This window comes from Nannizzia gypsea, genomic scaffold (genome assembly GCF_000150975.2).
Source record: "Nannizzia gypsea CBS 118893 supercont1.1 genomic scaffold, whole genome shotgun sequence".
Taxonomy (NCBI): domain Eukaryota; kingdom Fungi; phylum Ascomycota; class Eurotiomycetes; order Onygenales; family Arthrodermataceae; genus Nannizzia; species Nannizzia gypsea.
This window is the reverse complement of record NW_003345201.1, coordinates 1412902-1436709: the sequence shown is the minus strand read 5'-3', so window position 1 is coordinate 1436709 and position 23808 is coordinate 1412902. Positions and strand designations below refer to the sequence as shown.

The window sequence follows — 23808 nt, the reverse complement described above, 5'->3', positions numbered from 1 at the left end:
GATGGATGCAGTTCAACCACTTGGCCCAGGAACACGCAGCTGGCCATTTTATAGTTATCAAAAATCAAGACACTTAAAAAAAGGCTTGGCTTCATGAAGAAATCTGAGAGCGCTTAGCAAGGATAACTGGTTGCCAAGGGGGCAGGGAAGAATCATAAGGAAGTAAAATAGATCATAATTGGTTTGTAAGAATGCTTGATGTGGAGCTACCAACATGAAGCAGCTATAGAAAGAAGTGAAGCACAGTTACATTCATAAAACAGCCCACACGGATATAACCGCAGCTAGAAGTAACCATACTACTTTAAACCCCGATTTCCCCCGCGATGCGCTACTTTTCTTGCGGCAAGGCTCCTTAATAGTCTGCCACGCCCCATCAGGGCAATCCAACAACCCCAGTATGGTCTTGGAAACATTGGCCGCTAAATCTTTTGCAAACGGTTTAACAAGGCAAGGGTCTGGCATTGGTGGTAGCGGGCTACTAAAGTTTTTTATTAAAGGACAATTAGTAGATTCCTGGATACCAAAAGGCTTTAACCAGGCCGTGCTATTTGAGCAGCGGTTAACGGCCTCCTCAATATTGGGGAGTGGCGCATCGGGAGAAATGGAGAAGTCGACAGAGAATGTCTGCGAAGAATAGTGCTGTTCTATTATCGGGCAGTGCTCCCCAAGGTCTCTGCATATGTTGTGCACTCGAAAGCGCCATTTCACAGTGAATGATCCAGTGAAGCGGTTGATGAGGTCGGTGCCGTTAATGGCAAAGTAGTAGGGAGAAGTGGGCGGGAATGAGCCAGTGGTAGAGCTATCATTCGGGAAGTAGAATAAATCACTGTTGAACGAGTCCCTATGTGAGACTTTTGCACCTAGGCGCAGGCCCAGTGGAAATGTAATCTCAGGATTCCGCACAGCCATGACAATGGGAAAATACGCGGTCGGTGCGTAGGTCTCGTTACCGCGTGGGAAGATCAGGGAGACTTCAATGCCATCTAGTACTTTTTCATTAAAGGGGTAATTGGGAAACAAGTCCTCCTCAAAATCGAACCCTCTCGCTAGGGACGGAAGGGATCGTAGCAGGAAAATCGATAGGAAAATAAACGTGTTTAGTAGCAGCATGATGGAATCAGAACCAACTGCTAGGCTTAAGAATTCGGGATAAATGGGATAGTTTGACCAATTGGTTCAGGAACTCACAGTTTGCCATTTTATACTAAAACCGTTAGCCATGTCAAGCTCAAAGAAAGAAGTTTAACTACTCTAATTATGAAATCAGGGAGCGCTTAACAAGGATGATTGCCAAGGGCGTGGAATCACAGGCGCACATGGCTCGCGGATGAGCAGGGAGTGGAGAGAAATGATTAGTGGAGACATGCAACCCATGCATATGCCGCACATGATACGAACAAGGATGAGATGCAGGGGGAAAGTGTAGTCAAGGGGAACTTCATATTTTGCCTGATCCGGGCTTCCCGACGGCGAGTTTGAATCCAACAAAACAGGGATACTATGTTGTTGGTAAGTGCTGCGTTGAGGAAACGGCCTTCCAGGCACTTAGTGACTACCTAGTTCATTAGCTAGCTCGAGATTCACATAGGATTTTAGTTCCTTCGTCTTTGGATCAGCTGTTTCCATTCATTTGCCCTCGTGTGATAGAAATAACGACATACCTAGTAGCCGATACACCCGTTTGCTATGCAGGATGTCTGTATACACCGCTAACGCAAGCTACAGCAGAACGCCGACACCAAGCTATCAATTTACCTTACTGTATTCACATGAAGCGACCCCCTCCGTCCGCGGGCCTGCGCTTTCACTGCCACAGCGACGAGCGGTGACACTTGTCAGTCCTTAACTGCTGAATATGGAATTAGTGTAGACTAGTTTGTGAAGTGGAATCCAGGTGTAAACTGCAATGCTCTGGTTGTTGGGAAGACCTACTGTCTGTTTGCAGGCAATACCGGGCCCAGTGCTTCTGCAAACCCAACCTCATCTCCCCAAGTTCCAACAACAATCTCGAAGCCAACTCCGATGACAGCATCAAAGCCGTCGACAGCTACTCCTCCTGTGATGACAACTCCTGCATCTCGTCCTGGGGCCAGGTGAAGTTCACGGTAGGATTGCACCCGACTGTCAGCGATACCACCAGTTGAAGTCGGGTGATAACTGCCAGACCATCATTGATCAATACAGGACTTTCACTCTCGACCAGTTTTACACCTGGAATCCTACCGTTGGTAAGAATTGCGCCCCAGCCAAACGTCAACCCGAAGTGTAAGTTAAATATCTTGTCATCTTCAGGAAGTTTAGGATGTATGGCTGATGGCTAATACTGGTGCCTTGTAGGTGATAAATGGTATCAAGTGGTTTCTGGTGACTACTGTCAAAAAATATCCTACGAGTTCCACATCCCTCCAGATATTGTGAGCTGTTAACCTCTGCTTGAACGGTATAATATCCACACAAGGGAATAGCTATACCAAGAATCCAGCTGCGGGTAACGCCTGTCCTGGCCTCCGGGCAGGGTATTATGTCTGTGTTGGATCTGCCTAACTGGGCAGTCCTTTGGGAAGGTTTGGGGTGGTTAGCGGAGATGAAGGTAGTTGAAGTTGAAGTTGAAGTTGAAGTTGTAGATAATTTAAGCATAACCTAACTAAATAATGAAACTTAATTTGATAGAGATATCATACGAGATTACCCGTGACTTCACTAAATAATTAATAACGAGTTACTCGAAGTTGTTTAAAAAATGATCGCCTTCAAAGGTTAAAGGATCTGTCAACTACTTATACGAGCCGTTAAGTTAATCGATCCTTCCTATGGCCACGCATGTGATGGGTGTCTCCAGAGTTGTGTTCCCCCGTCTTTTTCTTACTGGTACTTACATCTCTCTTCATTGTTTCGTTGGCTGCCAGCGGTTTTGAATTCATCTTGAGGCTCCACGGCCATCCGTTCAACTTGAAATTCCCGCATGGAGAGATATTTAGTGGTCGGGGGCCTAGTCTAGATGACCTTAGACCACATGTATAGATTCCTTGCCTTGTGCTTGTAGGCAGAAGCATCAGTACAGTAGCTCAGCTCATAACAGCCACAAATAGACCAGTGCAACTGCTGGCATCTCGGCCCAAACTGTAACCCAAGTCTAATACCATAGTTCCACTTAGAAGTCATCGACCATCCAAGCTATGGCCCATACAAAATCATATCCAAGAAGAGCTGGCGGAAGACAAGACGCCGTTTCATTAAATGTCATATATCGCTATTCAACCCTCGATGCTGTTGTACAAATTCCGTTCCAAGTGATGTGGAAAGGTATGATAAAAACAAGATGATACACGGTTCAGTGCGCTTATTCTTTTCGGGCCTGTGGCCGATTCTGGAACTGGCTTGGGATGAGCATTGGTCGTCGATGGGCGGCAGACCACATCTGGTAGGCGCCTGGGTGGCCTTCTGTTCTTATGACGCTGCCAATTGACATGAAAAAGCTGTTCATCATTAGCTTCACGTTTGTACCTTTTGTTATTTCTGTGTCGTTGGGCAAGATGCTACTTACCCGAACGTAGCCCCCGAACCAGCCATGTATTTGCCTAGGGTGCGCATTATGCCGTTCGGGCCGGCACCGTACTGGAAGATCGAGACGGTTCCTGGTGCGGTTAGTTTCTGGACTTGAAGCAGAGCAAAGCTATGGGATAGCTTACCGATGATGAAGCCCATGATCAGGCCAACAGCTAATAGCCAGTTAGATTGCAGGAAGGATCAACGAGAGCTACCTGGCATAGACTTACATCCTCCCATCATAGCACCCATTTTCACTGTATCAAACCGTCAGCTTCACTCTTTTCATTGCTCCGTCTTCAGGTTCGCATGGAATTTGCGTACTCTTGTCAAATGTTGATGGCGCCTTCATCTGGCCACCGCCCGACGGCATAACTGGAGGCATCTTGGCCGGTCTGTCTGTGTCTGCTTCGTCTCACTTGTCGCTTATATTCTCACTCTCAGTCTGCTCTTCGTCGTCGTCTTCTTCTCTTTGCTCTGATCTTCTCCAACCTTCGACTTCAACGTCGCATCTTCAACCTTGACCGGCTTCTGACTAAGCAACGTCTTATTGGCTATATCTCCATCATGTGACTTCCATTCTCGGCCTCAATCAAGAAAAAAACCAAAAAAAACCTCGAAAACCTGAAGCAAAAAGTGAAGAAGCAAAGAAGAAAAGAGACTCAAGAGAGACAAAAAGGACACCAAGTCAGGGTGTTTTGCAGGGCCAGTCGACACTAGCAGTGAAGGGTGGCTTTGGGTGCTTCATCTCTCGCGCTCTACCCGGTCTCTCAACGCCTTCTCCTGTTTCCTGGGGCGTCTGTCTTACCGGTTTCGTGACAGTTGCTTGCTTGCTTGCTTCGTCTACCCCATAAAACTCCCCTACTACTGCTGCAAACAAAACACAAGCCACCGTCAGAGGAGGACACGCGACTCCCTATAGACCCTGCCCCCTTGCCTATAGACTGTTCTTTGCTTCTGGTATGTGATGTCCCGAGTTGATGCTCGCGTGGTTTAATTAAAGATAAGGTTGGATCTGCCAGCAAGTACCAGTTTTGTTCACCGTCTTGCCTTTTCTTCACGATAGTCACCGCATGCGGCCGTCTCCGGCACTCAGCATCACCTCTTATGTTGCTGTTCTCGATATAGCCCTACAACGCACAGCCTAGACCGAGACTGGTTGATCCGGACCGTATATCATTTCCCCCCCTTCATCCCATCACGGCTGGCAGAGGCACATCTCGCTCTCCCTCTCCCTCCCCGTCGCCTTCCCTCTCGCCCTCGCTCACTCTGTCCGAAGGAGGCCCGTACCCACAGAAACAGATACGCCCTCTCCATGACTGCTGTTGCATCGCCACCAAGTGTGCAATCCGCGCCTCGTCTAGGATGGTACCCGACTGGTGACGGTGGACAAGGTGCCCTTACCTCAATGAGTGCAGACGAGGTCTCGCGAATGTTGATGCCACGCAAGAGCGTCCAACGGTCAAACTCCTCGTCTTCCCTCTCCTCGAACTCCTCCAACTCATCGACCTCCACGGTTACCTCCCAGCTGCCGATACAGCCTCAGAGTAATGGTGTTTCTGTCCCGGCCCAGGGACCCGGTGCAGACTCTTCCAACGCAACCACCAGAAAGAAACCGTCACGGTACACCTGGTCCAGCTCAAAAGCAGATCCAGTCTCGGGCGTGACCAACACCCGGCCACAGACTGTGTCTGTTCCCCCATCGGGAGTCTCTGCTTCTTCGGCCATGTCTGCCCTTCACCAGACACCCCCCATGGTCCCCCTGCAACACATCATGCCACCACAGCAGAATGGAATACGTCCTGGGAACAGACCACCCCATGAACCAGCCGTTGTGCTCTCCCTCCTTCCTATAAATGGTACATTTGAGCGGAAGCAGATCAACGTGCCATATTTCCCAGAGGTGCTGCGTATTGGCCGCCAAACGAACGCCAAAACGCTTCCCACTCCCGCCAATGGATACTTCGATTCGAAGGTCCTCTCGAGACAGCATGCCGAGGTTTGGTCCGACAGAGCAGGAAAAATTTGGATCAGAGATGTAAAGTCGTCTAATGGAACCTTTGTCAATGGCCAAAGGCTGTCCCCCGAGAACAGAGACTCTGAACCTCATGAACTGCGAGAACATGACGTCTTGGAACTCGGTATCGACATTATCAGTGAAGATCAAAAGTCAATCGTCCATCACAAGGTTTCAGCAAAGGTCGAGCATGCAGGCATCCACGGACCTAACATGAACATCCTAGATTTGAATTTTGGTGACATCGATCCCACTACGGGTGGTGGCCTTCTCCCACACCACCTGAGTCAACCTCTGTCTCATATGCGTGGCCGGGCTGGAAGTGCATCCTCTACTGCAAGTGCAGCAAGCGTACGCTCCGGACAAAGTATGCCTGGGAGTCATGCCAACCTCCTCCACCAGCAGAGACAGATGAACTACTGGTCGTCTCCAATCTCAATTGAACAAGTTGTGAAAAAACTTACTGTACGCCTGCCTTTTATCTTATACTTATTACACATTGATACTAACGTTCTACCTTATAGTGTGAGATGAAACAGGCAAAACAGCTGAATCATGACCTTGGCCAAACCTCTGGATTCCTCAGTACTATATCTAATCCAGAAACCACTAACAAGGAGCGGGCTAGCCTCCTAAACAATGTTGCCGAGAGCAGCCCTGTTGGAACTAAACCACCCGTTCGGCCCAAGCTAAACAAGACCGATTCTATGTCGAGATTCTCAGACCCTCCTGCACCACCCCCACAACAACCTCTACCCGAGAAGCCTGACGGCCCACCACGGACGTTCTCTACCGATTCGCTACCGAAAATGTCGTTAAGAAGAAATGATACCGAAAAGGCTAAAGCCGCAACCGACATCACGCCAGCCCAATCGAGCCAGATACTATCTTTGATTGAAGCTTTGACCACCACCAAGAAAGAGTTAGACTTGCAGGCTAGTAAGGTCAAGGAGCTTGAGAATATGCTGCGTCGTGAGCAGAGTGCCCGTGAGAGTGCTGAAGAACGTGCACGGAAATTAGAGAGTCAGCCACCAAGCCAGGAATTGCTTCCAAATGGGACCCATCCCGGCCCAGACGAACAAGCAGACGTAGACTTGGGTGTGGTCGATGAAGAGGGCAAGACTCCGAATGACTCTACCGCCGAATTCCCAGAGGGAAAAGACCTAAAGCCAACGACTAACACTGAGATTGCGGATGTGGCCCCCACTATAGAGCCAGATCCTTCATCTGACGAGCTGAAGCGCCGCATCGACACGCTGCTGGCCGAGATGGAAACCGCGAAGAAGCAAATGAACGAGTACAGAGAGTCTGCTGAGCGGGCGGAGAAGGAAGCTGCTGAGAGCCGCCAGACACTCGCGGAGATGATCGAGAAGATCCGACAGGAGAAGGCTCAAGAGGCCACCGCAGCAGCCTCCAAGGGCTCGCTACGGTCCAGAGACGCCTTGGAAACCGAGGCCGCGGTCGTCACCGCCGCTTCACCGAGTGATGAGTCGGCAGGCAGCTCTTCCAGCGCCAACCTCGAGCAGGTCATCGAGAGCTGTCGCTCCATCAACCCAGAGAAAATAAAGGAGCTTGAGGCAGCGGCAACGGCTTTCGCGAAGCAAAAGAGGCAGGACTCTGTGTTGCTGGAGCAGTCTGCACCATATGCTTCTATGCTTGGTGTTGTTTTGATCGGAGTCGGGATAATGGCGTACCTAAATGGCTGGCATAAAGTCGAACGATAACCGATTCGTTATGTTGCTTGCTTTCGAATGATCATGATACCCTTCCATTTGTCACATCGTCATGTTATCGATATATTATTCTACGACTTTCAGCTAACTCACTTATACTTTTTTCTATTCTTTCCCCCCAGCGACCAGAGGCTTGTTGAGCCGAGCATTGCGACAGACGATCGGGCCCATCCGTGAACTCGGCATCCTCCCCCGGCCGACCAACCCGTTAGACGGATGGATCACTTTTAATACCATCATCCCTCCCCCGCCCTCTTATCCTCTTTATTCTACTGCTCTTCTTTGCTTTTTTCCATTTCTTCCCACCCGCCAAGTGTTGCGCGCGCGCTCGATTCTCCTTTGTGTCTCTCTTAATTTGGTTCCTGACCCTGTACTCCTATTCTCCCTGAACTGGTTGGTGCCAAGTGCCCTTGGACCAAACGCCAACGGTATCCATTTAACCAGATGCATTAACGACCTGTCTTCCCGCTATTCTCGATATCCCTGGACCCTGCTGGTTATCAAGCTGGCAAGCCATTTGTTTATCATCCACGATTTTACTTGTTTTCTTCCCTTTTTAGCTACTTACAACTCGCACCCCTGCGTGTCTACTTATCCAACTGCATTCCTTCCTTTCATCCACAGTCTCATTTCCTTGTGATGTCTTTTTCTCTTTCTTTTTTGTTTACCTGTTCTTGTCTCTTGCTTAATGCCTTTCTTCCTCTTTTTTGCTTTACTACTATGGGCATTTTTGCTGGAAACCCATCATTGAGCCTTTTTACTTTTCTTTTTCTCATTTTTATTCTCCTTGAAATGCCTTTACCTTGGCTCCTTCATTGCCCCTGAAGTTTGGTCATGGCTTGGGGTAGAGGGCGTTGCTTCATAGGCATACATCCGTTGCCGTGTAATTATTGCCACATGTCCAAGCGTCTCCTGTGAATATTACTCTATCTACTACACCCTGTACCCATTTCTAACGAATCTCTTTTATTCTTATCTTTTATTTTCTTCTTCCTTTAAAAAGAAAACAAACAGATAACTCCCTCGACCATATAACTATATACTCAAGCGAGCCGGTGTTCTGGGCGTACGGGAACTGTCAGAACTAGACCTGCCATTTCATGTCAAGTATCTGTGTCTATCAAATGCACCATGCAGAGTACCTATATGTCGCACAGCCTTGCATACTTAAAGAATAGACATGTTGGATAATGCTTCCGTCCGCCCCCCACACCCCCTGACAGCTAAAAATGCCCGATCATATTGGCTAGAGTGGAATCCTTAGCTAGAGGTTTTAAGGGCTGCTGCGGGCTGGGGCTCTTGCTCTGATTTCTGGGCAAAGCAAGGCCAAGTCAGTCAGTTCTCTTAGCAAGAACCGATCCCGAACCCATCGGCCTACTTAACTGTTTAACTTGTGCGTAAGTAAGTCGAGCTGCCGTATATCCGCACTCCGTATTCTTCACACGCATTAGGTAAAAAGATCCCCCTTAAGCACCTACCCCGTCGCTAACAGAAACCAGAGGCAGGAATCCCGATTAGCTGAACAAGTACCTAGTTATAGATAAAACTAGCCCAGCGAGTCCAACTAACTAACGCCCTTTTGACGTCGCGAGAAACGCCAACTCAACCGCGTGATAAGACCTGTAACCTTGTTAGCCGATAGTACATACATAAATAACAAAAAAAAATATGAGCGATCCTTGCCACCGAGTTACCAAAATATTGATTTTTCATTGCTTCACACACCGTCGAATGTTTCAGGCCTTCCGTGACCAACCGGGGGAGGCGGCTCCCCTTTCGTTATTGACTGATGATGATATGATGGTCCGCTGCGGGTTCCGAGGAGCCATCGGTCACATCATTCTTCGCCCCCCGGCAAATATCCAACGCCGTTATAGCTATAAGAGCACAGCAGCTATAATCTGCGACCGTTGGTTGTTCTCCTAGTTACCCGGCGGGGATTCCCGCATGCAGGGGGGGCCAGAGGTTAAGAGTTCCATGGCCTGTGAAGAGCCAGAAGAGGTAGGCCATGACCCTGCCAGAAATAATATCAAAAGAGACGTATCTATATTGGCAGAGGTGATACGGCAGAGAGTTGGTTAAGCTCAAATTTCGTTTGGGTTTGTAAATACGTAAATGCCACGCAGCCAATACGGATTCTACTTTGAAGCATCAATTTAAGGGAGTGGCTAGTTGTATATTTCTAAATCCTTGGATGAGAAATAGTAATAAAAGAATACCTTCAGAATGAATCCAGTCAGTTCTTCTGCATGTTTGACATAGATATCAGCCGCTGGTGTCGTAGACGATGGCTCTGAATAATTGACACGGGCCTTCTCCGGGGCAGTTCATTCTCCTGTGGCGGCCAGTTTTCACATTCCACGCTATCCATTGCAATATTCATCCCTGTGACTATTGAGTCGACCTCCGAGTGTGGTTGAAAATCGATAGGTTGTGACGATTTCTTCTTCGAAAATATATAAATAACCGGTTCTTCGGGGAGTTCGCGTTTTAGAAAGATGGTGTCTGGGGCGAGACAAAGCATCGGCCTTCCATTAACTCTGCAGTTATACACCATAAGCTGAGGCTTGTAGACGGAAAGGGTTTCTCGGCGAGATTCTCTGCAGATATCCAGTGCTTGTGGAGGGTTGACGCCCCAGAGATGGACGGTCGACGGTCGGTTGTCGTCTCCAATAAGATTTATTTGAATGAGGAAGGGACTCGGAAGCGAGTGCCGCCATATTTCGTTTTGAAGCTCCTGGGGAAGCATCGAAAACTGGGGGAATCTGCATGGCTGGTGGTGCGCGTCGACTGGTCGACTGTCGTCCGCTTGTAGTGCGTCTTGTATGTCTGACAGCGTCATGAGTGGAGGCGGCAGGTGTAGCATTATGCGCCGCCTAGTCAAAGTTGAATAACTATATCACTTGATAGTCAGACGGCAACTAGTTATTGCACTTACATCTGGGACGGTAATAGTCTTGACTCGTAAGAATTGTCCATTTTGGTAGTTTGGAAAGGAATCCCTGGTTATCAGTCAAATGAGACGACGTGCTTGATAACATAAAATGTACCCCGCTTGTGTGCACGCATTCTGTAAGGGGTTTCCAACATTACTCCGTACCTATGTAATTATACATACGGAGTACTCAGTACAGAGTGTTGTATGAAGGTGATATCCCAATCTCGCTGCTACATGTCAGGAAAAATAAAATATGGAAATTTTCCGACTACTGAAGCATAAAGGGCCGGGGAAGCTAGGGCTGATGGGCCAACAGTTGGATACGGGCAGCTAGAACCACGAAGAAGATGACACGATCATCACTGGGGACACCTAATTTTCTGGGCGAACTGCATACGAGGGGTGGAGATGCCGACGTATAGAGTATATGTAGAAATAAGGAGGAGCCGCCCAAGAGATAGCAAAGTCGTTTGCTGTCGTTCGGAGTTAGATGTCGGCTAAGGCGTGATGGATCCTGGTTACTGATCAACGAAGCGGCGCAGCTGTCAAAAGGGCAGTTGCCAGGCACCTAAGCCAACTAACTCGCTCATGCGGCAAAGCAGTTATAGGCATCTAGAATATCCCCTGCTGCCCTTGTTCCTTTCTCTCCAGCCCTGGGAAACGGCGTCCAAGAGTTCTTTTTTTCCAGTCGACTTTCCGTTTCAGATCCGTAGCGTAATGTCATAGATCAATATGTTCAGTTTGTTCTGATCCTGGCCGGCTACTGAAGAAAATCTCTGTCTTTGAGTGTGGAAGCCCGTTTGGCCTTTAGTTAGGGTAAACTAACGGATGCAGCCCTAGTATAATAAAGTGCTGAAAAGCTGAAGAACCAGGGGCAACAGAGCGATCCCGTACTCCGTATAACCCCACAACTCCGCCAATTTGGAAGAGAAGACAAAGACACCGGAAGATGCTGAGCAGGATGGATGCGCAAGTGACAGCCGGCTGGCTTGAAAACTCGACTTGCGGTGGACGATCTCGCTGGCTAAAAGTCCGGCGAGATAGTGGATTGATTGATTGATTGGACTGTGTATCGATCTTTCTCCCCGTCCTTCATCAGAGAGCCAGCCGGAAGAAGAAAAGAAGGGAGAAAAAAGTAAACATCAAAGAAGCTTCCGGGCTCGTTCATCCATTTCCCTACCCTTGGCGTCGAAAGGGACTTTTCTTTGCTTTTCTTCGTCTCGTTGCTTCTTCTGAGGCATCCTTGTCGGTTGGAGTTCAAGGAGGGTTTCCGAGTAGTCAATGTTATACATATAAATGTACCCTCCCACAGCCCTGGCGCAAGGGGGGAAGGGAGCAAAATGGATGGAGAGAGAGAGTCCCGGGCTAGGTGTAACTATCATTCTGGTCCTGCATTCTCGAATTGTTTAACCAATCTGTTGTCTCGTGAAGCTGTTGTTGATAATTAGCTGTAATTGCATTCATTCTCCCCTTCTGTCTCTCTCTTGCTCCCTCTCTCCGGACCCATGGGACCGCCGCGCAATATCCTCGTCCTGGGTGGCGGCATAGCTGGCATAGCTTCTGCCCTTGCTCTGTCCAGGGAGCTCTCGCCAAAGGTGCCGGGCCTTAAGATAACCATCTTCGAGCTTCACAATGTGCCGTCGACGTCTGGCGGTGCCATCAACCTGAACCCGGCCGCCCAGAGACATCTCGACCACCTGGGTGTGCTGGAGGAGCTCGACAAGATGGGGGCCGACGGGGGCGTCGAGGTCAAGACGGTAGAGCTGTTTTCAATCCACTCCGGACGGCGGCTGGGCCGTGTCGACTTTGCTGGCAAGGACGGCAAAGGGTACGGCGGATACAAGGCCAGGCGAGTGATGCGGATATCCCTCCACCTGGCGCTGCTGGCGGCCGCTGAGAAGGCCAGCAACATCGAAGTCGAGTTCGGCAAGAAGGTCATCGACGGCATCGAGTCCGGCGAGACAGTGACCATCTTCTTCGAGGACGGCTCGAGCGCGGTTGGCGACCTGGCGCTGGGCTGCGATGGCGTCCACTCGCCTACGCGGATGCGCCTCGTCGACCCGTCCACGCTGTCCGAGTACACGGGCGTCTGCTTCATCCAGACGACCATCAAGACGGACCGCATCACCTCGCCCATCCACTTTGAGACCACAGCGATGAACAGGGCGCGGCACGGCGGGCTGCTGACGACCTACTGCCACAGCACCAAGGAGGAGATCTTCGTGGCCGCGCTGGCAGAGGTCGACGCTGCTGAGATATCTAGTGACTCCGGCTACCGCAGCCGCAACCCGAACAGACACCGACGGACGACCTCAGAGCGCCTGAGAGACGAGATCTGCAGCCGGTTTGGCGACTGTGCCATACCCTGCGTGCGCGAGATCATCGAGAAGTCGACCAACTGGGCCCTCTACCCGGTCTACCATCTGCCTCCGGACAGGAAGTGGCATACAGACCGGACTCTGCTACTAGGAGACGCTGCCCATGCTGTGCGTGACTCGTCTTTTCTTCCTTTCTTTCTTATGCTTTCAATGGTATATAGTATCAGACTGGTTTTGCTGACTCGCTTTTTATAGATGCCTCCCAGAGACGAATCTGCGGCGTATGCCCTGGACGACGCCATCCTGTTCTCCCGCATACTCTCACTCTACTACCACCGGCCCGTCAAGGACGCCTTCGATATATACGAATCCATGCGCAGGAGCTCCGTCACCAAGGCATACAACTCGTCCAACGTTACCTGGATGGGCAGCAAGGCCAACAGCGGTCGATGGGTCAGCCGTCTCGAAGCTTGTCTCACGCCGTGGCAGCTCTACAAGGACAAGAAGGCTAGGATTGGTGCGTGGGAATTTGATGCCAGCACCATGCCTATCCCTCCGCCACTGTAGCCGAGTCTGTTTGTGTTCTCTGCTCTCCTCGGCCGCAAATGAGATGACCCTAACGACGTATTGAATACCCCCCATGATCCATATACATGGAGGTATTTTTCTTATTGGGCTGACTGTATGATGTTATTGTTGATGTCCCTTCTCTCCTTGTCTTTTCTTTTGTTGTCTCTTCCGCATTTACCGGCGTTTATACCAAGCTCGACACTTACCCCTTTTTCCCAAATACTTCTTTCCCTCTCCTGCCTGGAATAATGTCAAGAAATGTACTTGCTCTGTTCTGGCTGTTTGTTTTGATACCCATAGAGTCGTCCTTGCTTTGTCGACGGCTCTCACTTTCCTTCTTCTTCTTCTTCTTCTTCTCCTTCTTGCCCCTTCCCGGGTTATTTGTTTATTACTTTCTCCCTCTGTTATGTCTACCTATACTTACAAACCCGGCATCCATGACATGCCTGCTGTTCTGCTGTTATTGTCTACTTCTCTATCAACTCATACCGTCATACAGCATACGATAGTGTCTATCAATTAATCACGATCATATCGCTTTACTCAATACGTTATCCTGTCTTCCCCTTACTTCATATCGGTTCCCAAAATGGGACAGCTGAAATCTCTCGGAGGCTTTCTGGCTCTGGCATCTCCCGCCATTGCAGCATTCAATGTCTACGCATTACACGATCAGGATGCACTCAAGGCATCGCTTGGTGTAACATCGGAGTGTCTTTCGGCTCTGTACTTATACCCCTTAACTCCTCAATATCCTTGAAATTCTAACTTATCTCGTATAGAAACTATACCGTCGAGTGTGATGGCCCCAATGCTGTCAGAGCCACCAAGAATTCTGATAGTGACTGTACGTTGGAAGCTTCTTCCTCTGCTTCTATATCTGGATTACTGACTCTATTGCCTATAGTGGCTTGGTCAATGGACGACCTGACGACTCTCTGCACTGATGGCTGCTCAAAATCCTTATCTACCTGGCTCGAGGTTGTCGAGCAAAACTGTGACGGCGAAGAGGTAACTATTAATGGGCTCGTTGTTGATCCAAAAGCGTTTCCGTTGAAATACATATCTGGCTACGACCTGGCCTGTCTGCGAGATAGGTACAGCCCCGTTGTCTCTTTACATCCAAATGATATGCTAATCGGAAATTAGCAACGACAACTGGTGTTTCTACGAAGCACAGGACTGGGACAGTGGCGTGTATACAAGGTCATTATTCCGTCTATGCTCGATTCGTCTTCTACGCTGACGATTTTCTAGTTGGGATAAGAAACAGCCAGATGCTTGCAGTAGTGAAAATCCACCAGCCGATTGTGACATAGTGAATTCTGAGGATGCGGATACCCTATATGTGACCAATGCATATGATAAAGAACTGGTATGCTTTTCAACTTGTGATATAAATTCCTTTTTCATATACTGATTTACAATATCTAGTACTGCAGCGAGTGCTTTATGCTGCTTTGGAAACAGCGGATCGAATCCCCCGTCTTCCCTCAAGGCAATCTTTTGGATCACTTCACCAAGCAGTTTAGCAAGTTAGAGGCTGCCTGTTCAACAAACCTGCCATCGATAACACCAGCGCCAACTGTGGTATTAGGGGCTAAAGATACTGTGCCGCCGTCTACAGGCTACCGGCTTGACGAGTCGACCGTGTTTAGATATAATAAACCTCCAGAAGCAACAATCACAAAGGCACCCGTTGCGAAACGTACCCCTGTTCCCCGGGCCATAAAAACATTCTACACTCCTGGTAAAACTACGTTATCTTTCCCTTCCGAAAGTAACATGTTCAAATTTGCTAATCTTCTCTAAGCAATTACCGATAGGACAACGCAACTGGGTGCAATGGTGGCCTGTGGTAAATACTACAACGTAGTCACAGGTGACACTGTATGTCTTATCTAACCTTTGCTTTTGAGAGTACTTGCTAACCATGTATAAACTACAGTGTGATTCTATCTCCGCTGAATTGTAAGGACTGTGGCGCCCCCTGTAGGAATCTAAGGAGTAACGATTGACCCCTGAATAGCGAAGTGACTATGGACGAACTGTTGGCATACAATCCTGAGGTATGCTCCAAACATGTTGAATAGATAACTAATATTGCTTGCCTACTAACTGCGATATAGCTTCATCCCAACTGTGACAATTTGTGGGCCAACTTTGCTATATGTGTTGCCCCCGTATCCCCAGCGCCAATGGCAGTAGATGGCAACTGTGGAGAGAACGATGCAGATGCCACTTGTAATGGATCGCCATTCGGATCGTAAGTTGTGGAGACCATTGTCAAATTAAGCTATTACTAGTCAAACCGCTAACAAAGTAATTGGAAATAGATGTGTAAGATGATCCCGTTCAAAGGCGTGAGTTTTTCTTTTTGCTAACTGGATATACGCAGTGCAACGATGAGGGGAGATGTACGCCTTGTGGACCCGAAGCCACAGCCCCCCCTGAAATCCAGACAGCACCGGAAGAGGAGCCGCCAGTAGATGAGCCGCCTAGCGAAGAGCCACCCAAGGATATTCCATATGATGATAGTAATCATGAGCATGATAAGGAAAAGCAACCACACCCCAGTGGCAAACTCCATCTCCCATCGGGGGCCATCAATTCCACTATGATCAGCAAAGATGGGACTTGCAACAAGTATATCCGTTGCGTAGGCTCGCCATTTGGAAACTGTTGCAGTACTAGCGGATGGTGTGGCTATGGAAAAGCATGGTGCGGTAAGTTGCATTTGCTATAGAAATCCCTCGACGTCTACTGATTTTATTGTCTCGCCCTTATAGGTATTGGAAATTGTGTTTCAGGTTTTTGTGACACTGAGGATGAGGCAGCTGGGAAAACTGAGTAAATGCCGATGAATCTTCCTTCTGTTGAACTGCCTAAGGATCATTTCATCGCCCAAGGTTATATTGGCTCTTACGCAAGATGTTGAAGAGAAGTTTGGGTTTATCCATTATTAGGAACTTGTCAGCTTGGAGTATGAGATACTTGCGTTTGTGTAGGACTTTGAAAGCAAGCTTATTTTTACATTGCATCCATATATTTACTGGGAGACGTCGACCTTTTACATTCCCAGGACCTAGTCTGTTCCTATTGACGTAATTAACTTAGCATCCATGTTTCCGTTTTCGTAGTTATTCATGTAAACATCGGGATAAAGATCATGACAATCGTAAGAAACCGAGACCGAACAGACACGAGTCGAGTCGTTACACAACACTTGAGATTCAATAAACGGTATTCCCGATACGGCTTCCAAGTCCTAAATGTGAGGCAAAATTTCTGGCAGTTAACATTTATGAACTCAGTGTCACATCGATTTCATTTCAGTGGCTCCACGGAGGCTAGGGCTGGCAAAAGTTTTCTCGATTCTGGCGGCCCAGAGAGCGGCTCCAACGGTGTTTGTATACGTGAAAAACAGAGATGCGAAGGGTATCATCTCCAGCACAAAGGCGGTAGCACCGAAGCTATTAATTATGAGCAAATTTGACTTTTCGGAAGTAGTAGGATGCAGTACAACTCACCTTGCATATGCACCTCTATTCCTACCAAGCCATTCATCCCGTTCCTTCGCACCCCATCCCTTCAGATAAAAATATCTAGCATGTAGCATGGGTCCAATTCTCGTCCCCTGGGCCCCAATGTACATCAATGTCCCCACAACCGGTATGAAATTGAGCGGCAAGTACAACAGCGATCTAAACGCATTCGACAAGCTCATTGCATTCATCAGCGAACCACCGCCTTTCTTGATAAAATGCCCCAGCCGCGCCATTGGATCAGAAGCTGGTTTTATTTTGCGGTCCTTGGCTACCAATTGTGTGTTGCCGCATGCAAGTAGTGTTCCGTCAAACAGGTTGAGCAGGGTATCTTGGTCGAATATATATCCTGATTTTGCGAGGTAGGATATTATAGTCGAGCTTTCACTAAGGACTAACAGTGCTGCTGAGAATGGTGCTATGAGGGGGCCGGATGTTAGAGCTAGTATCGCTGCTTGGGGTATATATGTGAAGAAGAACATGGCTCCGGTCACAGCGAGGGTTAGTGATAATGTTGGTGCGAGTTTGGATAGCATTGGCTTGTATAGAGATGGGTGAGATAAGAAGTAGGCGATGCCCTGTATTTAATGTCAAGTGGTTCTCTATGTTAGTTTGTTTTCCTTTGTATTGAGGTGGGCTGTATGATATGATCTACCTGGAAAGGGTAGATGTATGCGCCAGACCGCAAGCCATCTTTAGCCAGCGCCAGGAAATTGCGCAGTTCCTCCTGAGCCATACGCTTTATTCGATCCATGTTGTCGTGGTATACTAGGTTGTCGGGAAATTCAACGAAATCAGAGCGTGGATGTTGATCTGGCGCTTGATGGCGTAGATGGCGCAGTTATAACATGTTGTTTCCAAGTTGTTTGTGTTGGAGTTTTAACTATCAACTATGACGACATACCCGCTCACGTGATGCTAACTAGTTATTAGATAAACCAGAATGTTATCCATGGATCAGATGGAAGTCCCAGTAAGATCAAGATCAAGAGAACGATGAGCACGATGGCTCTCGTAGGAAAAACAGAGTAGACATTCATATACTAGTAGTTATCTGAGGATAGGGATGGACATGTACCAAAGGCTGTCTTTGCTTTGGTTACCATGATGCCTCTTTCACTTCCACCTCTTCATTAGGATTGTCCTGTCAAAGGAAAGCAGTCCTGCTGTTGTTTATATTTCAGTTTCAATTTGCTCTCAAAACGCCTAAAGTTCTCGTTGGTCTCCAAGAACTCATAAAAAACCAATCGATGCAAGAAGGGGTAGAAGTAGGCTAAGTTGAAAAAAGGAAGATCGAGATGGGATCGAGGGAGAGGAGAATCATAGGGCAAGCAAAAAAATAATTCGATGATAGCTCGACGGGGTATAAGTGGAGGCATATGATATACAAAGGAAAGCGAAGAATTAGGAACTGAGGTGAGAAGAAAACATTTGTATCCTAAAGGTGGGTATGAGCGAAGGGATATGAAAGTGAGACAGATCAGCGGTTCCGTTGAGATCGTGTGTGCCGAACTTGGTGCCACATTGAATCGCCGCTTAAGGCAGATAGACTCAAGGACGTAAGGCCTCTCCAGGTGGATCGGTGAGATGCGTTGAGGGCGTCTCCGAGTAGGGCACCTCGCTCCAATTCAGAATCGGCGTTCTCATGCTCGGGAATAGGGATGGCGGATGAAGGGAATCCACTGTGATCTTCAACAGCCCTTGCTTGATCAAAGCTAGGTGAAGGATCCAGGCTAGCGGAACCGTAGTCGTTGGGCCCTTGGTTTCCGAGCGATCGGACAACATCGCCTTTGCATATTGGACATGTACGCCGTCTTGTTGTCAACCATGGTGTTCTGAATAGCTCTGTTAGCTGAGTTCCGATATCATATATCAGGGTGTTTTCGTGTAAACCGGGAAGACTTACATGCACTCAGCGTGGAACTCGTGCCCACAAGGTAAGCTCATGACCTTACTTTGTCCATCAACATACTCTTCGAGGCATACAACACATTCCACTTGCCGGCCAGTGTATTTCCGCCGCCACAATGTCGATCCGGCATTTGATTTCTCGGCGCTGCCCGAAAAACCCATCATGTTAGGTAATGAACTTGATGCTGCAGCACCTGCATTGGTGGAGAACTGAGCTCGAGATTCCGAGCGTGCAAGGAGAGGAGATGAAGGAGACGCAGAGTCTGGCACTGCTGTACGGGGCGGTGTGCTTGAATTGGAGCTGCTGGTAATTGTATGGTAGGTTCGAACGGGAAGTTGATCAACGATGGCTTTGGGGGCTCTCCATCGTCGTCGTCGGATTCTAGAACGAAGTAGGAGGAGTGCGTAAACGACAGTGAGTGTTATCAAGGGGCTCACGACCAGAACAAGGAGGGTATCAAAGAATGGACTGGTAGACATGCTGGTTGGAGCTAAGGTAACCCATAAGCCTTCGTGTTTCTCTGGCTCCTTGTCCCCATGATGGCCGTGATCGTTATGTGATCCTCGGCCGTTTTGAATACCTATATGCCCATTTGAGAATGCAGTATTCTTGTCATCGCTTGCTTCTCCCCAGCCAAAAATGCGCGTCCACCAATGACCCTTCTTTCCAGTATTTCCGGACCCTGATTGCGAATTTAATGACTGCTTATGAGAGCCATTCGAACCACCTTTAACCTGGGTGAATTTATCTTGATGGGCATATTCTCCGCTGCCGGGAGTAATGCTTCCACCCTTGAAACCTTTCGTATCGGTGCCTGAACCGTCTTTGCTATTTGAATTACCATTCTGGCTGGTCGGTTGCGGCTTGCTAGTTGTTGTTGTTGTGGGTTTAACGATAAGGTCAGGATCACGCCAGTCCTGGACTCCGATAACGAAGTCGTCCTCACGATTCTGATGGGGGTCTGGTTTGGCCTGCACAGGGGCCGTTCCTTTCTCTTTGTCCTGACGGTTTGAGCCCTGCCCTGGTTTAGGTGGAGTCTGAGAATCTGGCTTTCGATTTTGCGAGATCCAGTCGATGTTCCCACTGCTGGGCGGCCGACTACTATCCTCGTGTACCGATTTATCGTTCCAAAAGCTGAAAATCGATGAAAAGAAACCTCCGTCCGAAGATGGCGTATCCTTGGCTTTTGATTGCGTGGGTTTTGTAGATTTCGAAGGAGGGGCAACTATACTCGTTTTGCCAACACTGCTGCTCGTCTTCTTATTTTGATTGCCACTATTGGGCGCCTTTAATTTGTTCCCTGGGGAGTTGGGTCCTTGACCCTTATCGGAGGGTATCAGAGAGGACAATAGATGTGCAGTGGTGTGGGAAGTGAAAACGGCCGGAATAGTTACATTTGATGTATCGCCGTGCGCGTACATTGTAACCAGGCCCCCACCGCTTTCATTGTCACCAACTATAAGGGCTATGCCTCCTCTGCGCTGGACCCATTTTGTTTTCTCCAAAAAGCCACAGCCACCACGACTTAGTAGAACAATTTTCCCTGAGATCTCTGCACTCTCCTGTAATGACTGGATATCCGCATGTGTCGGTTGCTTGTTTTTTCCCTTGGCATCATTAAAGCTAGGTGATAAGGAGTCACCCAACGAACGGTGAAGATGGTCATCAGTTCCGTCATTTTTCGTTGGTGAGCCACTATTTTTGAGATTGTCTTCGGGTGAAACCGTGTTGGTTCCCTTCTGGATATTTATAGCTGGATCTTCACCGACTCTGATGCCTGGTTTGACTTGTGTTGTTGTTTTATCCGTACCAAGACGTCCCCCTGACCCTGACTGTGCAGTTCTATCACCTTCTTGCCACCCAGGAACATCAGAGCATCCAAGTTCGCCTTCAGCTTTTGTCGTTATCCCTCCCTTCTTGCTAACATCATCTCCGAAGCCGCTCCCAATCCACAGCTGTCCATCGAGGCCGGACGACGGTAGGGGGGGCCCAAACGCAGCAGGACGGGCCAGGAAGAAGGTCGAGTTGTCATCGGTTAAGCTTATAAGCGCAGAAGGCGGGAATAGTGATGAGGGCGCATGGAAGAAGAGGTCTCGTAAGCGGCCAGCTTTACTGCTGTAGCTTCTCCTGTATTCTGATGTGGCGGCATTCTCCGGGCTCGCAGTCTGCCGGACCACGGTGGTAATGAAGAGAGGAACAAACACCAGACAGACAAGGAGGAGGATGAGCTGTGGAGGTCGCATCATTCCAGGCAGCTTCTAGATGCTTTCTATGTACGGGGTGCCGTTGCTTCGTAATCGTAGTATGGCGGTGGTTCACGGTGGTAGTGGTGGTGCGGGTGACCCGACCCTTTGTGGTCTGATAAGGGGGCAGGCAGCTCAAGAAACAAGTGGATGAGACCTGACTTCACCTCGAGGCCAAGCTGGCCACTTGTTAAATGGCGAAACAGCCCACGGTGATACTATCAGGCTTCTCGACAGTTCGTCGTGACGTCGAAAGGGATGGCGGGCCATGAGAAAGCAAAGAAAAGCAGACGAAGTCGAAGAATAAGAAAAGCATCAAAAAAGTTCCCATCAAGCAAATCGTCATGAGAGGGCTTGGCAGTCACATGACACTGATTAAGCTTTATCGCTTTCGTCTTTTCTTTTTCGGTAGGAGAAAAGCAAGAAGACGCAGGGAGCGAGACGATAGGAAGCAGACGACGACGAAACTCTGGACGGCCGTGGTTCTCTCGCACATGCAGGCCGGGATGAAATACATTCAGGCAGCCAGCAGCAGCAACGGCAGCGACACATTGTGGAAAGATGGCACAGGGCCGAGCGGTGAAGAAAGGGCGTTTATACCGATTGTGATATCACTACGGAGTACTCTCGGTTTGGCCAATACTCTCTACGGAGTACATTAACTGGTTATCACTCAGTGCTACCCAGGTGACTAACGCTGCTTGCCTGGCACAGAGTACGCCGTAGCGAGCAACAAGCTACAACTGTAACTGTTGGCAGATGACCACGACTCTCCGTTATCACTTCGTCTGGCTGCAGGCTACGTATTGGGCCAGCTGAAGAAGAGCCCAAAGCCCCGCGGCAGGGAAAATGGCCAGGTTGAGGAGCGTCGTTGTTGGTGAAGGTGCACAGCTCAACTCGAACTTTACAAGGGCCTCCGTGCGAATCATGGCAAGGGTGAACCGCAAAAACAAATGTTGCAGGAGGAGTGATTGGCGCAGGTCCTCTTTTGCCGCGAGCTAGGTAACAAATGCCGGGATCTCTTTGCTCCTTGGACTCTTTTGAAACGGAGATGTACCTCGCCCTGGTTAATATCCCGTGACCCCGGTAATACCTATACGCAGATTTGATGACACAATTGTGGCGTGGGCGAGGCGGAATCACCAACAAAAGTTGCGTGATAAAACTCCCCCTAGGTAATGTAGACGATATGGCCAGCCTTTCAACCAGCTCTAATAAGGGGCTGTTATTTAGGCGAGAGTACGTACGCAATCGGTCGAGTCTTACGCGTGCGGCGAAGCCTCTTGTATAGAGAGCAAGCCGACAGGCCTTTCCTCGTCAATTTGGCATCGTCGGCAGCTTCGTAATACTCGAGGCGCAGTGAAGGGGTGAGTAGAAAAGTGCTCTAGGCCACAGAGCCGAAACGATTTATCCACTTCGCTAATTAGTGTTTAAGTCTAGTACGGTGGACGATAGCCGGTACATACATAAGCTCAAAGTTCGTTTTTTGTGACAAACTTATATAAAAAACACGCAGAAAAGTGGTACGTGCTAACTTACTTAGCTATACAGAGTACAATATTCTTACTCAGTAAAAGAAGCTATGCTACTAGCTAATAATTTCCAGGCACCGAGTGGCGGTTAACTAATTAAACCAGGGTTTAGCATTGCTTTCACTAACTACCGAGGCGGTTACCTGAGCCAGCAAAACTAAACGCCGTCCACGCAACCTTGGATTATATTTAGTAATCCCAAGACGAAAGGAAAATCAACTCTTAACCTTCAAAGCTTGCATTGCCGCGGATGATACAGCTTGAGACGGCGAATGGGCTGTTTCCTGGCATCTCAGGTCTTTTGACAGGAAATCGATTCGCCTTGTACTCGATGTTCCAACTCCCTGACATCGATGGAACCCATATTTCTTGTCATTGAGACAGGTAAGTCTGACTGTCCCAAGTTCCCGATTTATTCCCTAGTTGAATACCAAAATATTAAACAGACACCTGCAATAACAGGCTAGCGATGTTGTTTTATGGAGTAGGCTGCCTTTGCCGTTGTTACCACTGGGCCGCGGGCCGAGATATCACCCAATATCATCTTGGTCTCCAATGGCTTATCAGTATTTTCAAACATTAGGGGAGATGGGTGAGTAACTCTGCCTGTCGAGGAATTGAGGAATTGCTCCGGGATCACTATATTCAATACGTGTTGCCGAATCCCTATTCTATTGCCTGAGACACTGCAGTATACGCAACAAAATACCAGGCGTACGGAGTACTACTAAGAGTAAAGGGGGTCTCCAAGATAGGAAGATACCTTGCCTGTAAGGATCATGGCATGCGGATCCCCTAAAACAGGTGTCAATGATACATGGATCTGCGAGCTATTCCAAGGCCAAGGCTGCCATGAAAGATGGCATCCTCACAATAAACAACCTTTCGCGGAGACAACCTCCTTACTAATTGAAGAGCTACATATACTTAATGTAATATTCTCTCTTGGCCACCAAAAAAGCCACTAGATACCTAGTTAGTATACATTCAGCCTTATTTCTATGTATATACATTGAAGAAGGCCACTTCCATCCCTGTCCCTCGTGGCTTATATAATCCTACGAGATCAACATCACGTGATAGTCATGTGGAGATAAATCTCATCTTTATTTCAACCTCGCATCGCATCGCGCAGTTTGATAGGAAGAGTAGCTGATATTTTGTGGGAAATTGAAGGAGGAAGAGGCCATCATTAGATGGAACGGCCGTGTTAGCTGACGTCTATATGCCTGGTGCTGTCATGATGCTGGTGTGATTTTGACTACTGTAGAGTTGGAAAAAAAGGATTAAAAATAAAGATACCCAGAGACTCCTGAACCATAGTTCTATATCAGAACTATCTTACTCTATAGTAGTATGCTTACTACACACTATGCATTCCCCATGGAAATGTTTCCTCTTGAGGCTGGTTTTTGGCACTCGTCGATACATATACCTATATCTTCCAAAGT

General features: G+C 48.4%; 10 protein-coding genes across 10 annotated transcripts; 5 read left to right on the top strand and 5 right to left on the bottom strand.

Moving 5' to 3' along the window:
* Positions 1-252: 252 nt before the first annotated feature.
* Positions 253-1113, bottom strand: MGYG_00526 (hypothetical protein; the record flags this gene model as incomplete). Its single annotated transcript, XM_003176390.1, has 1 exon — positions 253-1113. One exon carries the CDS (start codon positions 1111-1113, stop codon positions 253-255), a length of 861 nt encoding a protein of 286 aa, XP_003176438.1.
* Positions 1114-1503: 390 nt separating this feature from the next.
* Positions 1504-2711, top strand: MGYG_00525 (hypothetical protein; the record flags this gene model as incomplete). The annotated part of the gene is made up of 7 exons (XM_003176389.1): positions 1504-1551; positions 1592-1837; positions 1879-2096; positions 2168-2268; positions 2341-2417; positions 2486-2636; positions 2674-2711. 7 exons carry the CDS (start codon positions 1504-1506, stop codon positions 2709-2711), a joined length of 879 nt encoding a protein of 292 aa, XP_003176437.1.
* Positions 2712-3343: 632 nt separating this feature from the next.
* On the bottom strand, positions 3344-3934 carry MGYG_00524 (hypothetical protein; the record flags this gene model as incomplete). Its single annotated transcript, XM_003176388.1, has 5 exons — positions 3344-3479; positions 3548-3638; positions 3693-3722; positions 3780-3806; positions 3874-3934. The coding sequence occupies 5 exons, from the start codon at positions 3932-3934 to the stop codon at positions 3344-3346; spliced, it is 345 nt and encodes a 114-aa protein (XP_003176436.1).
* Positions 3935-4864: 930 nt separating this feature from the next.
* MGYG_00523 (vacuolar protein sorting-associated protein 64) lies at positions 4865-7290 on the top strand (the record flags this gene model as incomplete). Its single annotated transcript, XM_003176387.1, has 2 exons — positions 4865-6031; positions 6091-7290. 2 exons carry the CDS (start codon positions 4865-4867, stop codon positions 7288-7290), a joined length of 2367 nt encoding a protein of 788 aa, XP_003176435.1.
* Positions 7291-9535: 2245 nt separating this feature from the next.
* Positions 9536-10278, bottom strand: MGYG_00522 (hypothetical protein; the record flags this gene model as incomplete). The annotated part of the gene is made up of 2 exons (XM_003176386.1): positions 9536-10175; positions 10238-10278. The coding sequence occupies 2 exons, from the start codon at positions 10276-10278 to the stop codon at positions 9536-9538; spliced, it is 681 nt and encodes a 226-aa protein (XP_003176434.1).
* A 1464-nt stretch (positions 10279-11742) lies between these two features.
* On the top strand, positions 11743-13122 carry MGYG_00521 (salicylate hydroxylase; the record flags this gene model as incomplete). Its single annotated transcript, XM_003176385.1, has 2 exons — positions 11743-12723; positions 12811-13122. The coding sequence occupies 2 exons, from the start codon at positions 11743-11745 to the stop codon at positions 13120-13122; spliced, it is 1293 nt and encodes a 430-aa protein (XP_003176433.1).
* Positions 13123-13714: 592 nt separating this feature from the next.
* Positions 13715-15979, top strand: MGYG_00520 (hypothetical protein; the record flags this gene model as incomplete). Its single annotated transcript, XM_003176384.1, has 12 exons — positions 13715-13851; positions 13908-13972; positions 14033-14222; positions 14275-14331; positions 14383-14500; positions 14560-14875; positions 14939-15015; positions 15074-15096; positions 15155-15194; positions 15255-15391; positions 15541-15851; positions 15915-15979. The coding sequence occupies 12 exons, from the start codon at positions 13715-13717 to the stop codon at positions 15977-15979; spliced, it is 1536 nt and encodes a 511-aa protein (XP_003176432.1).
* Positions 15980-16441: 462 nt separating this feature from the next.
* MGYG_00519 (hypothetical protein) lies at positions 16442-17424 on the bottom strand (the record flags this gene model as incomplete). The annotated part of the gene is made up of 3 exons (XM_003176383.1): positions 16442-16598; positions 16656-17248; positions 17326-17424. 3 exons carry the CDS (start codon positions 17422-17424, stop codon positions 16442-16444), a joined length of 849 nt encoding a protein of 282 aa, XP_003176431.1.
* A 726-nt stretch (positions 17425-18150) lies between these two features.
* Positions 18151-20825, bottom strand: MGYG_00518 (PA domain-containing protein; the record flags this gene model as incomplete). The annotated part of the gene is made up of 2 exons (XM_003176382.1): positions 18151-18505; positions 18577-20825. 2 exons carry the CDS (start codon positions 20823-20825, stop codon positions 18151-18153), a joined length of 2604 nt encoding a protein of 867 aa, XP_003176430.1.
* A 344-nt stretch (positions 20826-21169) lies between these two features.
* MGYG_00517 (hypothetical protein) lies at positions 21170-21487 on the top strand (the record flags this gene model as incomplete). The annotated part of the gene is made up of 1 exon (XM_003176381.1): positions 21170-21487. The coding sequence occupies one exon, from the start codon at positions 21170-21172 to the stop codon at positions 21485-21487; it is 318 nt and encodes a 105-aa protein (XP_003176429.1).
* Between the last annotated feature and the right edge of the window lie 2321 nt (positions 21488-23808).